The 16,437-nt window shown below is 36.4% G+C and overlaps 1 protein-coding gene across 6 annotated transcripts in view; it reads right to left on the reverse strand.

Moving 5' to 3' along the window:
• Positions 1–16,437, reverse strand: part of LOC117417043 (ras GTPase-activating protein nGAP-like) — an 89,058-nt gene that overhangs the window by 16,895 nt on the left and 55,726 nt on the right. For all 6 annotated transcript variants that reach the window (XM_059034890.1, XM_059034889.1, XM_059034887.1 and 3 more), the window contains 4 exons: positions 11,749–11,855; positions 6,035–6,147; positions 1,390–1,543; positions 868–966 (listed from right to left, as the gene is read on the reverse strand). In XM_059034890.1, coding sequence (XP_058890873.1) covers positions 868–966; positions 1,390–1,543; positions 6,035–6,147; positions 11,749–11,855 — 473 coding nt within the window. The remainder of the gene's footprint in view (positions 1–867; positions 967–1,389; positions 1,544–6,034; positions 6,148–11,748; positions 11,856–16,437) is intronic.

Raw genomic sequence — 16,437 nt, forward strand, 5'->3', positions numbered from 1 at the left:
AATACAGTTCAAAGGCCAAAAATGTCTGGTCTTTAAATGGTTACTGTACTGTGTCTCCACCAAGAATATGCCCCATATCCACAGCACGTAGGAGTATATCTCATGACAAATGTACAGGCATAGTTTCATTAAATTCAGATAAGTTATTCCGAAGAATCACGAAGATGCTGCAAAATGATCTGTCAATCTTGGGCAGGTGTTGTGACTTTTGGTATCCCAGTTTGTGGCCTGTCATTGACAGAGTGTGTCTGGTTATACCGTCTCGCCAGGTTTGAAATTGCTGGCTGTGAGCACCCAAGACACAGAGACACAGTACGCTGCCCTAGTCCAGCCTCCTACATGTAGACTGCACGAAGGCGCTGCTCTCTTGACAGACGTGGCATATTGTTTTTTTTCTGTGATTTTCTTTATTGCTTTTATTCCAGCTTGTAATTCAACAGCTGAAATCACTCCATATCCAGTGTCCAATCAACTGTCTCACTAATTAGGTGATTAAGTGCATATGCTTCAGTCATAGTCACTGAAGTGTGTCATGGTCAAGGATGAATGATCGAGTGATTAAAAAGAAACCAAAAACATTTCGTCAAGGTCCATCATTTATATACCTTATTTTTTTTCGAAAATAAATGTGTTATAATAGTGATAAGTTTCTTTTGATGCTCGGTATACAATGATGTTCCCAAGATATAACAAAGTCTTCACTGAAGCCGTACAAGTTTGTTTTATTAATATCACAATGTTGATATTTCTTCTGGGGAAAGTTAATGTGTCAGTGAAGTGAGAGAGAGCCATGCACATCTACAATGTACTGATATTGTCCCAGTTGTAGATGTCTCAGCACAGCCTTTACAACATAAATCAGCTTACCTTGTTTGGCTGCACTGTTCTCTTTAGGTTCTCCATCCACTTGTCCCTCTCTGCTGCAGATGAGCAACTGAAACACTTGCTCCCCCCTGAATAAGCTACCTGAAACACAGAGGATCTTATCTTAGCTAGCCCTCAAACAACAGTCACAGACCAACATGCAATCAATCAATTACTCACTCACTCAGTAGGCAGGACATTAACGGCTTTATATGTTGCAATACAACACACTCAGGTCAACATATAAATCAATTTTTACACTTACTATACAAGCCAGTAATCTAACACGCCATGTCAATTTCATGAAATGTATGACCAATAGACCACAGCACCAATCTTGGCCAAAAACCAGATGGCCCAAACATCAATGGGGAAGGATCAATGTTAAACGGTAATTGGTAAAATACAATACTGTATAAACTGTAAGTGTAACATTCTTGCACGTATCAAACTATCCATGTTGTATGTGGTTTAAAGCAGTGAGAATCTGGTATATTGTAAGTTAAAGTGGCTGTCAAGATTTACCTCAAAACAGAATTCCTGACCCAGAATGCTGCTGTGCAGGGGTTTGATAAACACATCGTCTTCCATTCCCAGCTCCAAGGCTTCCACTGCACTACCTGGGCTCAGCAAAGACTCATGAGAGCGCGACTCCTTTAGCTTGGGCAAGCCACGGGACCTGCAACAAAACAAAAAAAGATACATTCAACATTACTCAGTCTTCTTATTGTTGACAGAAATAGGACCACAGAGAGCTTTTCATCTTCCTAATGAAGAAAATTATCAATAAAAATGGAGACACTGACTGTGCCATTAAGGGAGATTAGACAGTCAAGTGCATTAATGTTTCAGACAGAACTTGATTTTCACCAGAATGTACTGTTTGACTTCCGTGGTTTAAGATTTGTTAACTGTTCAATACCTGGAAGGAAAATACTGAATTTCTTTTTAAAAGGAATACATCATAGGTTCATAACAAGCTAGCATGTTGCTGTCATTAATCTTTTATATGTTTTAAAAGCAGACATCAGACAGATAAAATTACTAAAGTTTGAAAAGTTTCAGTATGCCGCAAGACATGATAAAATATAATTCCAATTTTAAAAATCGTATCATTTTAGTGTTCGCATTTCCCATAGGAAGAAAAGGTTCTTCCACTGTTGAAAAGCTGTTTGCTAATATGTCAAACTGTGAAAAAAACAAGAACACTTATAATTAAAAAAAAACATCAAAACATGTTGCAAAATGATGAATAAACAAATAAATAAATCAATCAGTTTGTAAATATCCATTTAGTCAGTCAACAGAGAGACGTCTTTGGAATACCCCTTGCTAGCCGACCTTAACAGTGATTATCCTAAAATGACTGATGAATGCTGCTCAGTCCTACAGTACAAGACACGTACGTGAAACAACTATACAGCCATTTCATTGAGCATCCCCAGATCATAGCGATATCTCATCCCGTGGTTAAAAGCCTATTTATTCTCTTCCTCTGAGTAACTTCGGCTCCTCCCTCATTCCTCCCAAAAAGTCAGGAGATCCCAAACTTTCTACATCTTTTTTTTTTTTTTCACGCAGCCAGTAACTCTGATCAGCAGCAGACTCCAAAGAAGACAGCCCTAGTTTCCGCATAACCTTCCTAGCTTGCCGTTATCCACCACCTTCCCCTCCTCCTTTCATCTTGCAGGTAACAAACAAGGGCCTTGTTCGACCTACAAACCTCCCACCGGACGCTGTTGCTATGACAATGCACCTATATAAGATTAGCTTTGAAGGGCAACAGGGACTTGGGAACAGTAGATGCATTCACAAGCCCTGTGTTGAATCTGCAATGTTTCATATAATAACAAATGCATGCCATCATTTCCAGATCTGTAATGTGTTTGTTTATGAAGAAACTAACATAAATGTGCACCAAAATATACAGAACAAACACACACACACACACACACACACACACACACCAATTCTTTTGGAGCAGATAATATAGGATAGAACGATTTGGGACTAATTACAAAACTATATAAAATTAGCAAATAAAAATACTGTACTGAGTGGTAAATTGAATTCTCTGCAATGTTTTGTTTTGCTAGTGAATAGCCTCTCTGTAAAATCCCCTTGATGATGGATTAGCAGCTCTCTCTTCCTGCTACAGATGGGATTAGATAATCAAAAAGCAATGAGAGTCCATGCAGAAAATGTAATCTCAAAAATCCAGAATTATCAGGCAACAGCGGGTCATGCCACCCCACTCCCCCTTACCCCATGCTCAAGGTGACAAAAACACTAAATTTCGTGAAATACATTACACAAATACCTTCAAGTTATAATTTTCTTTTTAAATCCAGTTACAAGCAGATCCAAGTAAAACAGTCAGGGTTTCTCTCTCTGGTGCTTTCCAGGGGAATCCTGAGCACTACCTACAGCATCTACCTGTAGATCTTTGAGACCTACCTCAGCTCCCAGACCTTCTTGAAGCCTATTTAATTGCATGTTACATTTAATTGTGTATTCAACATGTGTACTGTATTTGGAAGGGTGCAACAGTGATGCCAATTTATTAAGCCAAACGACAACTTGAGTCACAAAACTAAACCAATCTGTCAATTTCTGCACTATTTCTCTTGGGATCAAGCTCCACACCCCATACAATTTGTCATGAATTCATTTTGCACAATTTCCATTCTCTGCTGACTGGGGAGCCCTGGATTGAGCAATCATGTAGACAGGATTTAGCCAATCACTGCCCTTGAAGGTGAGCCCTCAAGGTCAGGAGCGCTAGGATATGTCTGCATGCTCTACCCAGGTTTTCAATTTATTTAGAAATTGTTTGAAAGCAAATAGACAGAAAGCAAACAGCCAAAACTCTTTTTAGTCATAGAACATTTTTAGATCAAAATAAAAAGCAGGCTGGAATAAATGTACAGTTTTCCTCAATAGCAGCTCAGTATAAACATAACAAACCTAATTAATATATTCTGGTTAAACACAGATGTTCTATGAAGAGGTCATTCGGTTAATCCCTACCTATGAAGCAGGAAGTGCAGACCTACACCCCCATTCCCATGTCAGCTGTAACAGTACACAGTTATACCCATTAGCACACAATCTTAAACAACAATCTAGCACTGCAGTATGAGATAAATACATACAGTAGATCAGAAATTATTCTTAACTCCTTATAATACTTTATGTGGTCACTTAATCTACATTGAGTCAATTCAGAGAATACTGTTTGCAATTCCCCTGCATTTGAATCAAACATAACAATATATCCTTTTCTAAACACTGAAATTATGGTCCTACTGATTTTTAGCAAAGAGGCTCCCGGTGGACTCTTAATATCACCCAAAGCCAATGTACAAATCATTTGAAATGACTAAAATCCCTATTCACTAGGCAGCTTTAGTTTTGACCTACCTGAAGTGCAGAGTATTGGAAAGGTAGTTAACCCGAGTCCTCTTTATGATAAGTGTAGAAGCCATGGCTTATATTCTCCATTTAAATTCTATTTTTTTTTACCTCTACCGTTCATGGAGGAAACACACGGATAGACAAACACACACACAGCATTATCTTTGCTCTCCCATAATCCTTTAAAACCCACTTTCACTAAATCACAAGGATCTCCACGTGGCGGATGAGCTCTAATGCCAGTTACACTCGCTACTTGTTTAGCACTCTCCACTGCAAGAAGGCACTTGGCTGTTTCAAACAGCAAATAGCAAAGCACATTACTGCCAACTATTACGATATACACTCTAGCTCCTCTTTCTCCATGGGGTTTTCAACTGAGCAGCTCAATCTGACAGTATGCTCTGTCCCTATTCATCTGTACCACTAACCAAAACAGCGGACCATGCTTACTTTCCACTGTAGTGAACAAAGTTAGTAAAGATTTCATTTGATGGATATTTACCTGTTGTACTACTTCATTATAAGCTATGTAACTGGATTTCCCTTGCCATCCGAAGTACAGCATCAGATATTATATTATACAATTACTGTACCACTAATGTACAAGGAGGCCAGCCTTTCAGCAGACAGTTAATGACTGTTTAAAGTGTTTAAAAGCTCTATCCAGTTATTCACTTTTCAGGAAAGTACTGGCTGTAGTAGTGCGGTTATCAACCGAAAACCTTAATTTATTCTAGGAATTAATTCTACATTTGAATTTCCGTTTTCTAGTATTCTTCTGACATTGTGGGAATGGTTTAAATAATTCTAACCAAAACAGCATATAGGGCTATTTTTTTATTATGGATAAGCCAATTAAAGCATTGAAAACTGAGGTTTATTTTAATGTTGCTCTTTTGCCATGTTCAGAAGCTCTATGATGTAAATTGATAATCATCAGCTGCTAAAACCAGTGCCTTCCACTAGGTGGGGCTAAATTTTGAACAAGCAGTCCAGATAATCTGTTTACACCCAAAACCCCTTCCCCCTCCCCCTCCCTTTGCATGCAGGTTAATTCATATATGAGAGAGAATGGCTAGGAAAGAATCTCAGTGCACATGGACTGATCACACATAATGAGGAAAAAGTGTATGACAATCACCAAAAGACTTCTCTTTGAAATGTTATTGCAGTATTTTAATCTCAACATGAATGGCACTAAACTGGAATGGGCTGAGGATGCATTTGAGCACAGAAAGACCAGACAACAGGAACACAGCTTTGAACTTAGCCAAAAACAGAGGACTGTTGTGTTCAATTTACCTGTACAGATTAATATTTAGCTATATATCCCTGGAAGCCGAGGCTTGTGCATGAATACTCTGCTGACTTTACCAGTAGATGAGGCTATTGGACAGGAGTTGGTACAGTGCATTAAACTGTATGAAAGGCAAATGTAAATATTTATTTATTGTTACTGTATATCATTTTATTAATTACAATATTGTTAGTAAAAAAAAAACAAAAAAAAACTTTTTTATTGAAAAACAATACTGCTACCAAATTTTTTTATATATATATATATATATATATATATATATATATATATATATATATATATACACACACACACATATATATATATATATATATATATATATATATATATATATATATATATATATACACACACACACATATATATATATTATATATATATATATATATATATATATATATATATATATATAAAGCAAAATGAAGATCAAACCTGTCATTGTCGCCGTTTCTCAGGGAGGGCAGTCGAAAGCTGGTGTTGCGATCCAGTTTGGACTGACTTTTCGTCCTCTTAATTGAACCCTTAAGTCGTTTGCTGAAGAAACCCTGGGGGGGAATACAAGGAAGCCAATTACAAACTATTGTAAGTCAGTCATGTGGATATTTGTTTGTTCAAAAGTTGTGACGATTTAAGGAGTATGAAAATAGAACAACAAAGGGACGCTCTTTACACTATAGAAGACCAATGGAACTTCCTTACTGACACTTAGCTATGCTTTCTGCTGCTTTACTCATTAACAGTGCAACTGGGGAAAAGCAGGCATCTGGACTAAAACCATAAATATTGCTGAGTTACAGACACTGTGGCTTTAGCTAATGCTTACCCATTTAAAGAGTGCCCCAGGGCTGAAAGAGGAAGTGAGAAGAAGCATGTTCCTGAATAAAAATTACTGATGCAGGACAATTTAATGAGGGCTACAAAGCATCCAACTGCCTGAGAAAGACTGCTTTTATCCCCATTAACAGTCAAGTCTGTTTCAGCTGACACGCAAGATGGAACCGGGAACCTGGATTTTAATTTCACACAACAAAACTTGCTGAGAAATACATGACAAACAGTGGTAGATAGATCCTGTATTCAATTATTTGAACACTGCTGTCAATCTACATTCTGAGCATATTTTGAGCATAGAGAATATGCAGGTCACGATACAACATGTATCGCCCATACATGTGATTGTTCACATTGGCTACTTGCAGATGAAGGGACCAGTGAATAGTATTGCAGCGTACATAGAAAATACTTGATGTACTAGAAACAAATGGAATAGATCATTTCAGAAGGAAAGACTGAAGTAGTAAGACTGGACTTTAGTAGAAATAAATCAGTGTATGCCATGGTCACCCAGCATAGAAAAGCTTGGCATTGCAATCTGCTAAATCATCTGCACTTCTGTCGGTCAAGGGCTTGCTTTGATTAATGGTGTGGCCCTTGACTTTGCCACCTATTGAGCTCTGCACTTGATTTTAATATTGATTTATAGAAAGTCTCTAATTATTTCAGGAGACAATGTAGCATAACTAATGTTCTTTTTGCTACACTAAACTTTTTAAATAAAGCCATTGCACCAGTTTCAGGGTGACAAACAGCACTATCTCTGCAGAACCGATTTTAATTGTTTTTTTTTTATAACTGCAATAAGAGCACACAGTTGCAATCGGGTAGCTACTGTACCAATTAAAAAATCTGAATTAAATTGAACTTTTTTTGCAGAGGGACACTGCACAACACAAAATGCTGCATCAAATGTGCAATACTGAAACCCCACATGCTAGGAATGCTAATACCTTTCTTTTTCCTAGAGACTTTGTCAGCTACACATTTTGCTGTTACTGTACTTGTATTTGGATTTTGCATATGTGGCAATATTTGCCTCATATTTCTGCAATATTCTGTATCCAGGATTGTGTTTTGTAAACTACAATCGATATAGTTTACCCTGAATCGGTATTCCTTTAAGGCTTTGGCGGCACAAAAACACAAAGCAAGTTCAGATTTTAGCTATTGATAGCACTGTATTCACAGATTGTGGTACAGAAAAAAAAGATTGACCTATTTAAAAAAACATTCCTACAGTAAACCCTTTTTTTTTTTAACTATAGCCCATTATGCTGTATTTGAGATAGTGTGTACTTTAAAAAATGTGCATAGGTATTAAACAAACATACAAGCTAGCTGCTTCTAAAGCCTAGGACACACATGAGTGGAGCGGCACTGCTAGTGGGGAGTGACAAAATGCTGCACATATCGCTCACCTTTTATTTCAATTAGAGTGAACACACATTGACGAAAAAATGACGTTGCGGAAAAGTGTCGCAGCGGCAGAATTTTAGAACTGCAAAATATCTCTCGGTGAGCGATATTTTGCTGCTCAAACATTTTCCCGCAGCGGCAAATCTGGGTCTAGCCAATCATGTCCATGGTGTGGGATACGTCATGTCTTGATGAACTCGAATATCCATCAACATGGAGGAGCTACTGATAGTTGAAGTTTCTCAGCATCCCAAGCTATTTGATTATAAAAATAAGAATTTCAAGGACATTGGTTATGGGTCTATTGAATGATCCAAAACAAATACTAACCGCTTACACCCCTCATTAATCCAGTTACTTGACATCCTGTATCATTTGTCAGAGATACACGTCAAGTAATTAACCAGTTGCCAGCCGACTGGTTATTGTGTATACACTTGCGAAGAATGTGATCCCTTTTTTCCTTAATAATAGCAGCTCCTATACAATGTATAACTACATATACAGAACCACAGTCCAGTCTTGTTAAGTGTGGTGCTGGACATATAATAGCTGTTTCTTTGTAGAAAAAGGCTTTCACATTGTATCCCAAAATAAATATCATATTTTACATACATATCCTTAGGTAAATAAAAGGCAAATATTTCTGAGTGGTGTTCTGATATGGGAACTTATAACGTTAGATCCTGATAAAAATTTCTGGAGATGGACATGGTCGTTCACTCTGGGTTTAAGCAGTAAAAGTTCAAGAATAATATACATTTTTTGGGTTGTTGTACAGTGCAGGGAGATGGTGGGCTGTTTTTCTTTCTTTCTTTTTTGTTTATCACCGCTTCACAACGTTGGTGTGTGTCCACCAAGCAAAGCAGTACGGCCGCGGGCCGCCCTGCTTCACTCCCTGCAAGTGGTACAGCGTCTTTGTGTCCTAGGCTTAATGCACCAACAGTTTGAAATTGAGAACATATTTCTCTTGTGATGCCTAACTTTATTTCTCACATTTAAAAGCTATTATAAGAACAACTATGTTAGCAGCTCTAATAGTATAGTTTACAGGAGGTAACACTGTATACATGGAGAAAGGTAGACTTCTGAACTTCACAAGCACATTACTGAAAGGTTATACAGACTATGTAGCTGTTGTTACTTCAAGCGTCAGGCCTTTTAAAAAAACAACGCTGGTTTAATAGACACAGGCCAATTTAAGACCTCAGAAAAGAGATATTCTGTTTTGGCCTGGTTCTCTGTATCAACTAAAAAATCCAAGTCTGTGGTTTCTTCAGAGTGCACTCATTCATTTCAGACCTTTCGTGTTTTAATTGATAGTTTGCTGTTCTGCTTAGATTGAAGTAAAATCTCAGCAGAATTATCTAATTGGGATTTAAAAAGACACATTCCTCCGGAAACCTGTTATTGGTTTATTTGAATTAGTTTAATCATTTAAAACGCTTAACCCTTAAAAGACACTTGGTTTAAAATAAATAACTCATGAACAAAGATGATTTTCCACAACTAAGAGATACCAAACACAAATATACAAACACTATATATATATATATATATATATATATATATATATATATATATTATTTCTAGAAATTTCATCCAAAAAATTATAGGAAAAATCTTCTGTAGCAAAAGTTTTGCTTTTGTGGATGAGGAAAAAAAGTTAGTCTACAATTATTTATTTTAGCAATTTTTTTTGCAAAACTCCAAACATGCTAATTCAAAAGTATTCATACCCTGACAAGGAAAATGAAATTTATAGCTTGTTGAGGCACCTTTAGCAATAATAACCTATTTTAAACGATTAGGATATTTGTCAATGAGCTTTTGGTATGATTCTTCAGTGATTTTTTACCATTCTTCAATGCAAAATTGTTCCAGTTCATTCAAATTCTGAGGACCTCTTGTGCACAGCCTTCTTCAACTCATACCAAAGATTCTCAATCGTATTTAGATCAGGACTTTGACTAGGCCATTCCAGAACTATGACTTTATTCTTCTTTAACCATTCTGAAGTAGATTTTGATGTGTGCTTTGGATTGTTTTTGTGCTGGAATGTCTAGTTGCGCTATAAACCAAGTTTTGTAGAGGAGGGTTTCAGATGATTGGCCATATCTTTTGGTATGCTATGGAATCCATTTTACCATGTACTGGAACTGAATTTCCTGTGCCATTAGAAGAAAAACAGCCCCATAGAAGGATATTACCACCTCCATGCTTGACAGTAGGTATGGTGTTCTTTTCTTTATACTCCTCGCCAGACTTTCTCCAAACGTAACGACTATCAGCATGACCAAATAGCTCGAATTGTACTTCATCACTCCATAAAACCTTCGATCAGAACTCATATCTATCACTCAAATGCTGTTTTGCAAACTTTAAGTGATTGTCCTTGAGACATTTTCCTAAGAGTAGCTTTTTTCTTGGCCTGCGACCACTGAAACCTTCAGCATGCAATACTCGACCTATGGTTGAAATGGAAACCCCAGTCCCACTTGCAGCCAGTTCACTTTGAATATCTTTGGCAGTCAATCTTGGACTGTTATTAACCTTCCCCACAATTCTTCTACTTGTTCTTGGTGAAAGAATCTTCTTTCTTCCAGACAGAGGGAGCGTTGTGACAGTATCATGAGTCTTGTACTTCTTGATAATAGAAACAATAGTTGAAATTGGGATATTCAAATGCTTGGAAATCTTCTTGTATCCTTCTCCAGCTTTATGACAAGAAATCATTTTCTGCCTAAGGTCTTCAGATAGCTCTTTGACTTATTGGTAATGACAGCAATCATCCTATGCCTAACCCTTTTATACTCTAAGAATGTTCACCTACAATCCAGCATTTTTTTAGACTTTTCTAGAATTAGGTTCTGCATTATCAAGCACATTGTAGACATCAAATCATAGCATCAAACTGTATGAATACTTTTGAATTAGCATTTTTGGAGTTTTACAAATATGGCTGAAATAAATAAATGTAGACCTCTATTTCTTGTAACTTTTATTTCCTCATCTTTTGCTACAAAATATTTTCCCTAAATTTTTTTTTTTTTTTGAGAAATTTCTAGAAATTCTAGATTTCCATTGGGGTATGTAAACTTTTGACTACAAGTATATATATATATATATATATATATATATATATATATATATATATATATATATATATACCTCCAAAATTATTGGCACCCTTGATAAAGACGAGCAAAAAAATAAATAATACCAGTACTGACCTATATTGTAAATATAGCTATACTGCCTCAACATTAGAACAACTTTTTTTCATATATTCAATACACTGTATGACACTGTACTTGCCAAAGTAGCTAAATGAGAAACTGACCCATGGGCTGAACCATAGGCTATGAAGCTTGGAGGGCTGACTGAACCGAAAGCGAGCATCTGGGTGCAAAATACTGCAGAGGCTTGTGAGGTGCTGCATATACAAATGCATCACACTGCCTGGCCTTGTCAGACACACTCATATCCTGTGCTGCTCAGTGTCTACAACAGCAGGGCACGGCTGGGAACAGACTAACTGTTCAAATATAAATATATGTAAAAATAATAATAATAAAAATAAATATATACACAAACGCACACACACACATACACACACACTGCATACGGTTGCAAGTTCAGTTTCTATAGGACAACTACATTATGTGAATGGCACCTTTAAGATGAAGTACTGGGACTGCCAAGATTACAGTCCATCTATCTGATTATTAAACTGAATTTCAAAAAGATTAATCTATTTTGTGGAGGTCCTGGAGAAAGTAACAAATTAAAACAAACCCTAATAAATACGTGCTTTTTCCCCAGTATGAATACCTTTCTAACAGTAGCAAACAACACATATATCGTATCTTATCATTAAGAAGTTAACATACCGGCACTTTGAAAGGGGAAGAGTTGGGTCCATCCATGGAGCTGTTCTTCTCGGAGCTCCCGAGTCCCGAAATACTTCTCCTTCTGGGGGACCTTTCAGCAGACACCTCTGAAACACAACAGATGCCCATTACAAGGAGGCCAGTAGCTACTGTTTAATACTATACAGTTTGACTTTTCTTATAGGCTAGTTTAACCTTTTAATTATATTCTAGAAAGCTACAGTAGTTTAGCTTCATCCTCCTTTTACCTGCTTGCCACTACATTACTGTGAAAAAGACATGCAACCCCCTGCTACTACCGTACGTGCAGCAGCTGCATAGCTGATGTTATCAAGGATATCTGCAAGCTCTGTACTGTATCTCACAATCAGAACAAAAAAAAATATATTACATAGTACTGCTATACAGCAATTCTCTATCTGAAACAGCAGATGCATTATGAGCAGTTTCAATACAAACTTCCGATCTGTGTCCTGCCTATGTAATTCAATCATCTGTGCCCATCTGTAATCCTTTGCTTCTCTTAGTACGTGCCTACAAAGGTGGTCAATGCCAATCAGGATGATAACGTCACAATATGGGTAAAAAAAAAAAAAAAAAAAAAAGTCTGGGCAAAGACTACTATAACAGAACTCATTTTAAATGCACAAAGACCCATAGTAATCTGAAAATCTGAAAATGTGTTTCTATCAGAACAGACCAGGTTGGAACCAAACGTGGTGACCTAAAGATGAAAGGCATCATACCACAAGGATGATCGGCTGAGCCAACCATGGGAAGCATCTGCAAACTATACACCAGTGAATCCTTTCCCAACTCCAGTACCAGATGGAAACCTGCTTATCAATCAGCTACAGGAACACGAGCCCCACAGCTTCCCTATCTTCGCGGTCTCTGCATAACAGTGTGGAGGGCAGCAGTGTGGAGTAGTGGTTAGGGCTCTGGACTCTTGACCGGAGGGTTGTGGGTTCAATCCCAGGTGGGGGACACTGCTGCTGTACCCTTGAGCAAGGTACTTTGCCTAGACTGTGCCAGTAAAAACCCAACTGTATAAATGGGTAATTGTATGTAAAAATAATGTGTAAAAAATAATGTAATTGTATGTAAAAATAATGTGATATCTTGATAATGGCATCTGCTAAGAAATAAATAATAATAAAAATAATGTGATACCCTGGATAAGGGCGTCTGCTAAGAAATAAATAAATAAATAAATAAATAAATAAATAAATAAATAAATAATAATAATAATAATAATAATAATAATAATAACAACACCAACAACAATAACAGAGCATTTAGCATGGTGGATCGCCAATATGAACCAGCAAGAATACAATACAAAACATTTATTTTGGTTTTATACAAATCAAGGCCCATATACAGTAACACATGAAAATACTCATTATAAATATTCAAGCTAATGTATTAAAAATGTAGCAATGTGTACATTCATTTTATTAATAAGCTCACAGTACTGTACATGCAGTGTGTTCAAATCAAAACGCGCACGCACACACACACACACACACACACACAATTCACTTGCTCAGAGCACCACATTTACAGTGCAGTGCTGACAGTGGAACTCGGGCTCAAGAAGACTCCAAGCTCTGCTTTAACCAGTCTACTGTAAAACATTTGTAGAATGCTGGGAAACCTTGGGCAATATCCACCTCAAGGCAGGAAAAGCTTCTGAACTCCTGTACTGCAAGTGCTTTGCTTCAGAAGGCTACCCGTCTGACAACTTGCGGACACACATTTCTACAGTCTACACTTGCTCCACTGTTGTTTGGCAAGCATACTGTAAGCCTCTTGAACTATTTGGAACTAACTGAGCAATTATCACAGGCAATTTGACTCAAGTGGTCCATACTTTAGATGAGACGGCAGTTACCTACTGTAAAAAGAAAAATATCTACTGCAGTGTGTGAATTTTATTTCATATAAATAGATAGCTATATGTATCTTTTTCGTTTTACTAGTTTTAATTTATTGCTCTCCTTTTAATGCGTCGTAATCATAATCCGGTGTAAATGATTCTTTATATATATATATATATATATATATATATATATATATATATATATATAATAAGAATATATATAAAGAATATATATATGAGAGAGAGAGAGAGAGAGAGAGAGAGAGAGAGAGAGAGAGAGAGAGAGAGAGAGAGAGAGAGAGAGAGAGAGAGAGAGAGAGAGAGACACACACACACGTAAAGTCTGTCATTTGTGAGGCAGGATAGGCTATAAGAACTGACATTTTTTTTGCGGAAAGATCATTTCCTGTTTCCTATAAAGGTATTTATTATAAATGACAAAACATATTGCATTTCTTACAAATTTTATTTTATAGTTTCTCACCTTTCAGTGCGCCCTGTTTTTATTTGGTTGAATAACCCTTAAACTTTGATTTGGTTGAATATGTTGCTTTCTTTAAATAAATGTGTTAATCATGATGAAAATGACTTTATCATTAATTTTAAATCGGATGAAAATAACTTTTTATTTCTAACCACATTTTAAAAAAGCTCAGTGTAGAATAGTATACAAAATAAAATAATATACTCAACCTTAACTTTACAAATACAAATAATTAGTGATAAAATGTATGGTATAATAATAATAATAATAATAATAATAATAACAAAAGTCTTATAATAATATATTGAGTTAAAGTTAAGTATGATGCAAGCAAAAATGCCAATGTAATTAAAAAATATTGAAATTGTTATTGATCACAACTTAATGCTGAAAAACTTCATATTTAGATTTTTCTAAAGAAACACATGAACAAAGCTTTTACTTTTAATAGTTATCAAACACATTGCTTTGTATTTTTTTTCCTTTCCTCAGAAATGTGGTAAGGAGATTTGGTTAATTCAGCTAAAATAGATATCTCAGGAACTCTAGTTGACATACTGCTTTATCTTTAAATTCAAACTAGTGGTTTACTACTTTGTGGGAAATAAATATATTTTATTTTGAACTGAATCTGTGTCTATAGAATTGAAATTGTAATTATTTTCAAGTCCGTCAAGTAGAGATGAGTTTTTCATTAGTATCTCGATACGTATCGTATCATGGCTTGTGTATCGTCTCATGAATAAATCCTAAAAAACGATGACTTAATTCATTTTTTCAAGTAATACAGCAAACTCCTGCAAGTCAGCAGCCTGCTCAGAAAACAAAATACAAAATGGCACCTTTCTAGAAACATAAAATAAATAGCTTTAAAAGTTAATATTTAAGTGCATCGCCACTTTTGTTGATACAGCAATTTATCACTCAAAAAAAAAAAAAAACTTTAAAAAATGACATACATATAATTTACGTACATAACTACAGTATTAAAAATAAAGTTTTATACCTCTATCACAACTGTTCCCCATCACTTGAAGAAAATCACATGGACAGCTCTATCCAGCAGCTGATTGGCACAACACAGGCTCTGACTTAGCCAGTCAGCGATGCGCTGGTTCCACCTTTGGTCATCGTTTAACCAACTCTTTCACCTCTGTCTTTTTTTAAAAGTTGCTCTACACCTCACCAGTTAATACACAGTGTCCCACTGTCAGCGCTGTCCTTCTGCTCCATGTACACTCACTCTCACTCGGATTCCGTCATAACCTTCACTTTATCACTGGCCCAGACTCTGGCTGCGAGAGGATGAGATTTTACCGCAGTTATTCAATCAATCGCTCCAGCTGCATTACTCTATTACTCTCAATCGAGCTGCTTCTGCTGCGGTCTGCCTGCTGGCTGCACCTCAGAGAGACTGCACTGAACAGAGCTCCCAGAGTAGCAAGAATTAGGAGAAATGTATAGTCATACTAAACCGATAAATGTAGAGGTTCCTTTAACGGTTGTCTAGTGAAACCGTAACTCAAAAACACCCAAGCACATCTAACTTCATTTCCAAAATGATCAGGTCTTGTATTTTTTGCCGAGTCTGCGGGTCCCTGTCCTGAGCTTACTGTAACTCCCCATGGGGTGGTACAGTACAGAAATGTAGATCAGCCGCTACAGTACTGCGACTCATCTGTACTGTTTAATGAAACAACAGAAATCCTGCTCGATTTAAAAATGTTAATTGTTTTAAGAAACCGAGCAATACAGTTTTATGTAATGCAACATGATCTATGATAACTGCAGAAATGTACAACTGTAATTCTCTTCATTTTGTTTTTCTGTTAACACAATACACACTTAAACTGTATAGCTGTATTTTAAATAGTGTCACATTGTATACTTTACAGTGGGCTACGTCATATTTAATATGTAAAACAAATTTGACAGCTACAGTATGGCCAAAAGTTTTACAGCACCCATAATTTTAGGATTGAGACATAATAAAAAATAAACTGTCAAATAAAACATCTAAATTATGTTCATAATGTAATCAAAGAAACTACAAAATGACATCTCAAAAGTCTACCAGAATCCAGAATGGGCAGCAGTGTGGAGTAGTGGTTAGGGCTCTGGACTCTTGACCGAAGGGTTGTGGGTTCAATCCCCAGTGGGGGACACTGCTGTTGTACCCTTGAGCAAGGTACTTTACCTAGATTGCTCCAGTAAAAAAACCCAACTGTATAAATGGGTAATTGTATGTAAAAATAATGTGATATCTGTATAATGTGAACTAATGTATAATGTGATATCTTGTAACAATTGTAAGTCGCCC

This window comes from Acipenser ruthenus, chromosome 12, assembly GCF_902713425.1.
Source record: "Acipenser ruthenus chromosome 12, fAciRut3.2 maternal haplotype, whole genome shotgun sequence".
Classification (NCBI taxonomy): domain Eukaryota; kingdom Metazoa; phylum Chordata; class Actinopteri; order Acipenseriformes; family Acipenseridae; genus Acipenser; species Acipenser ruthenus.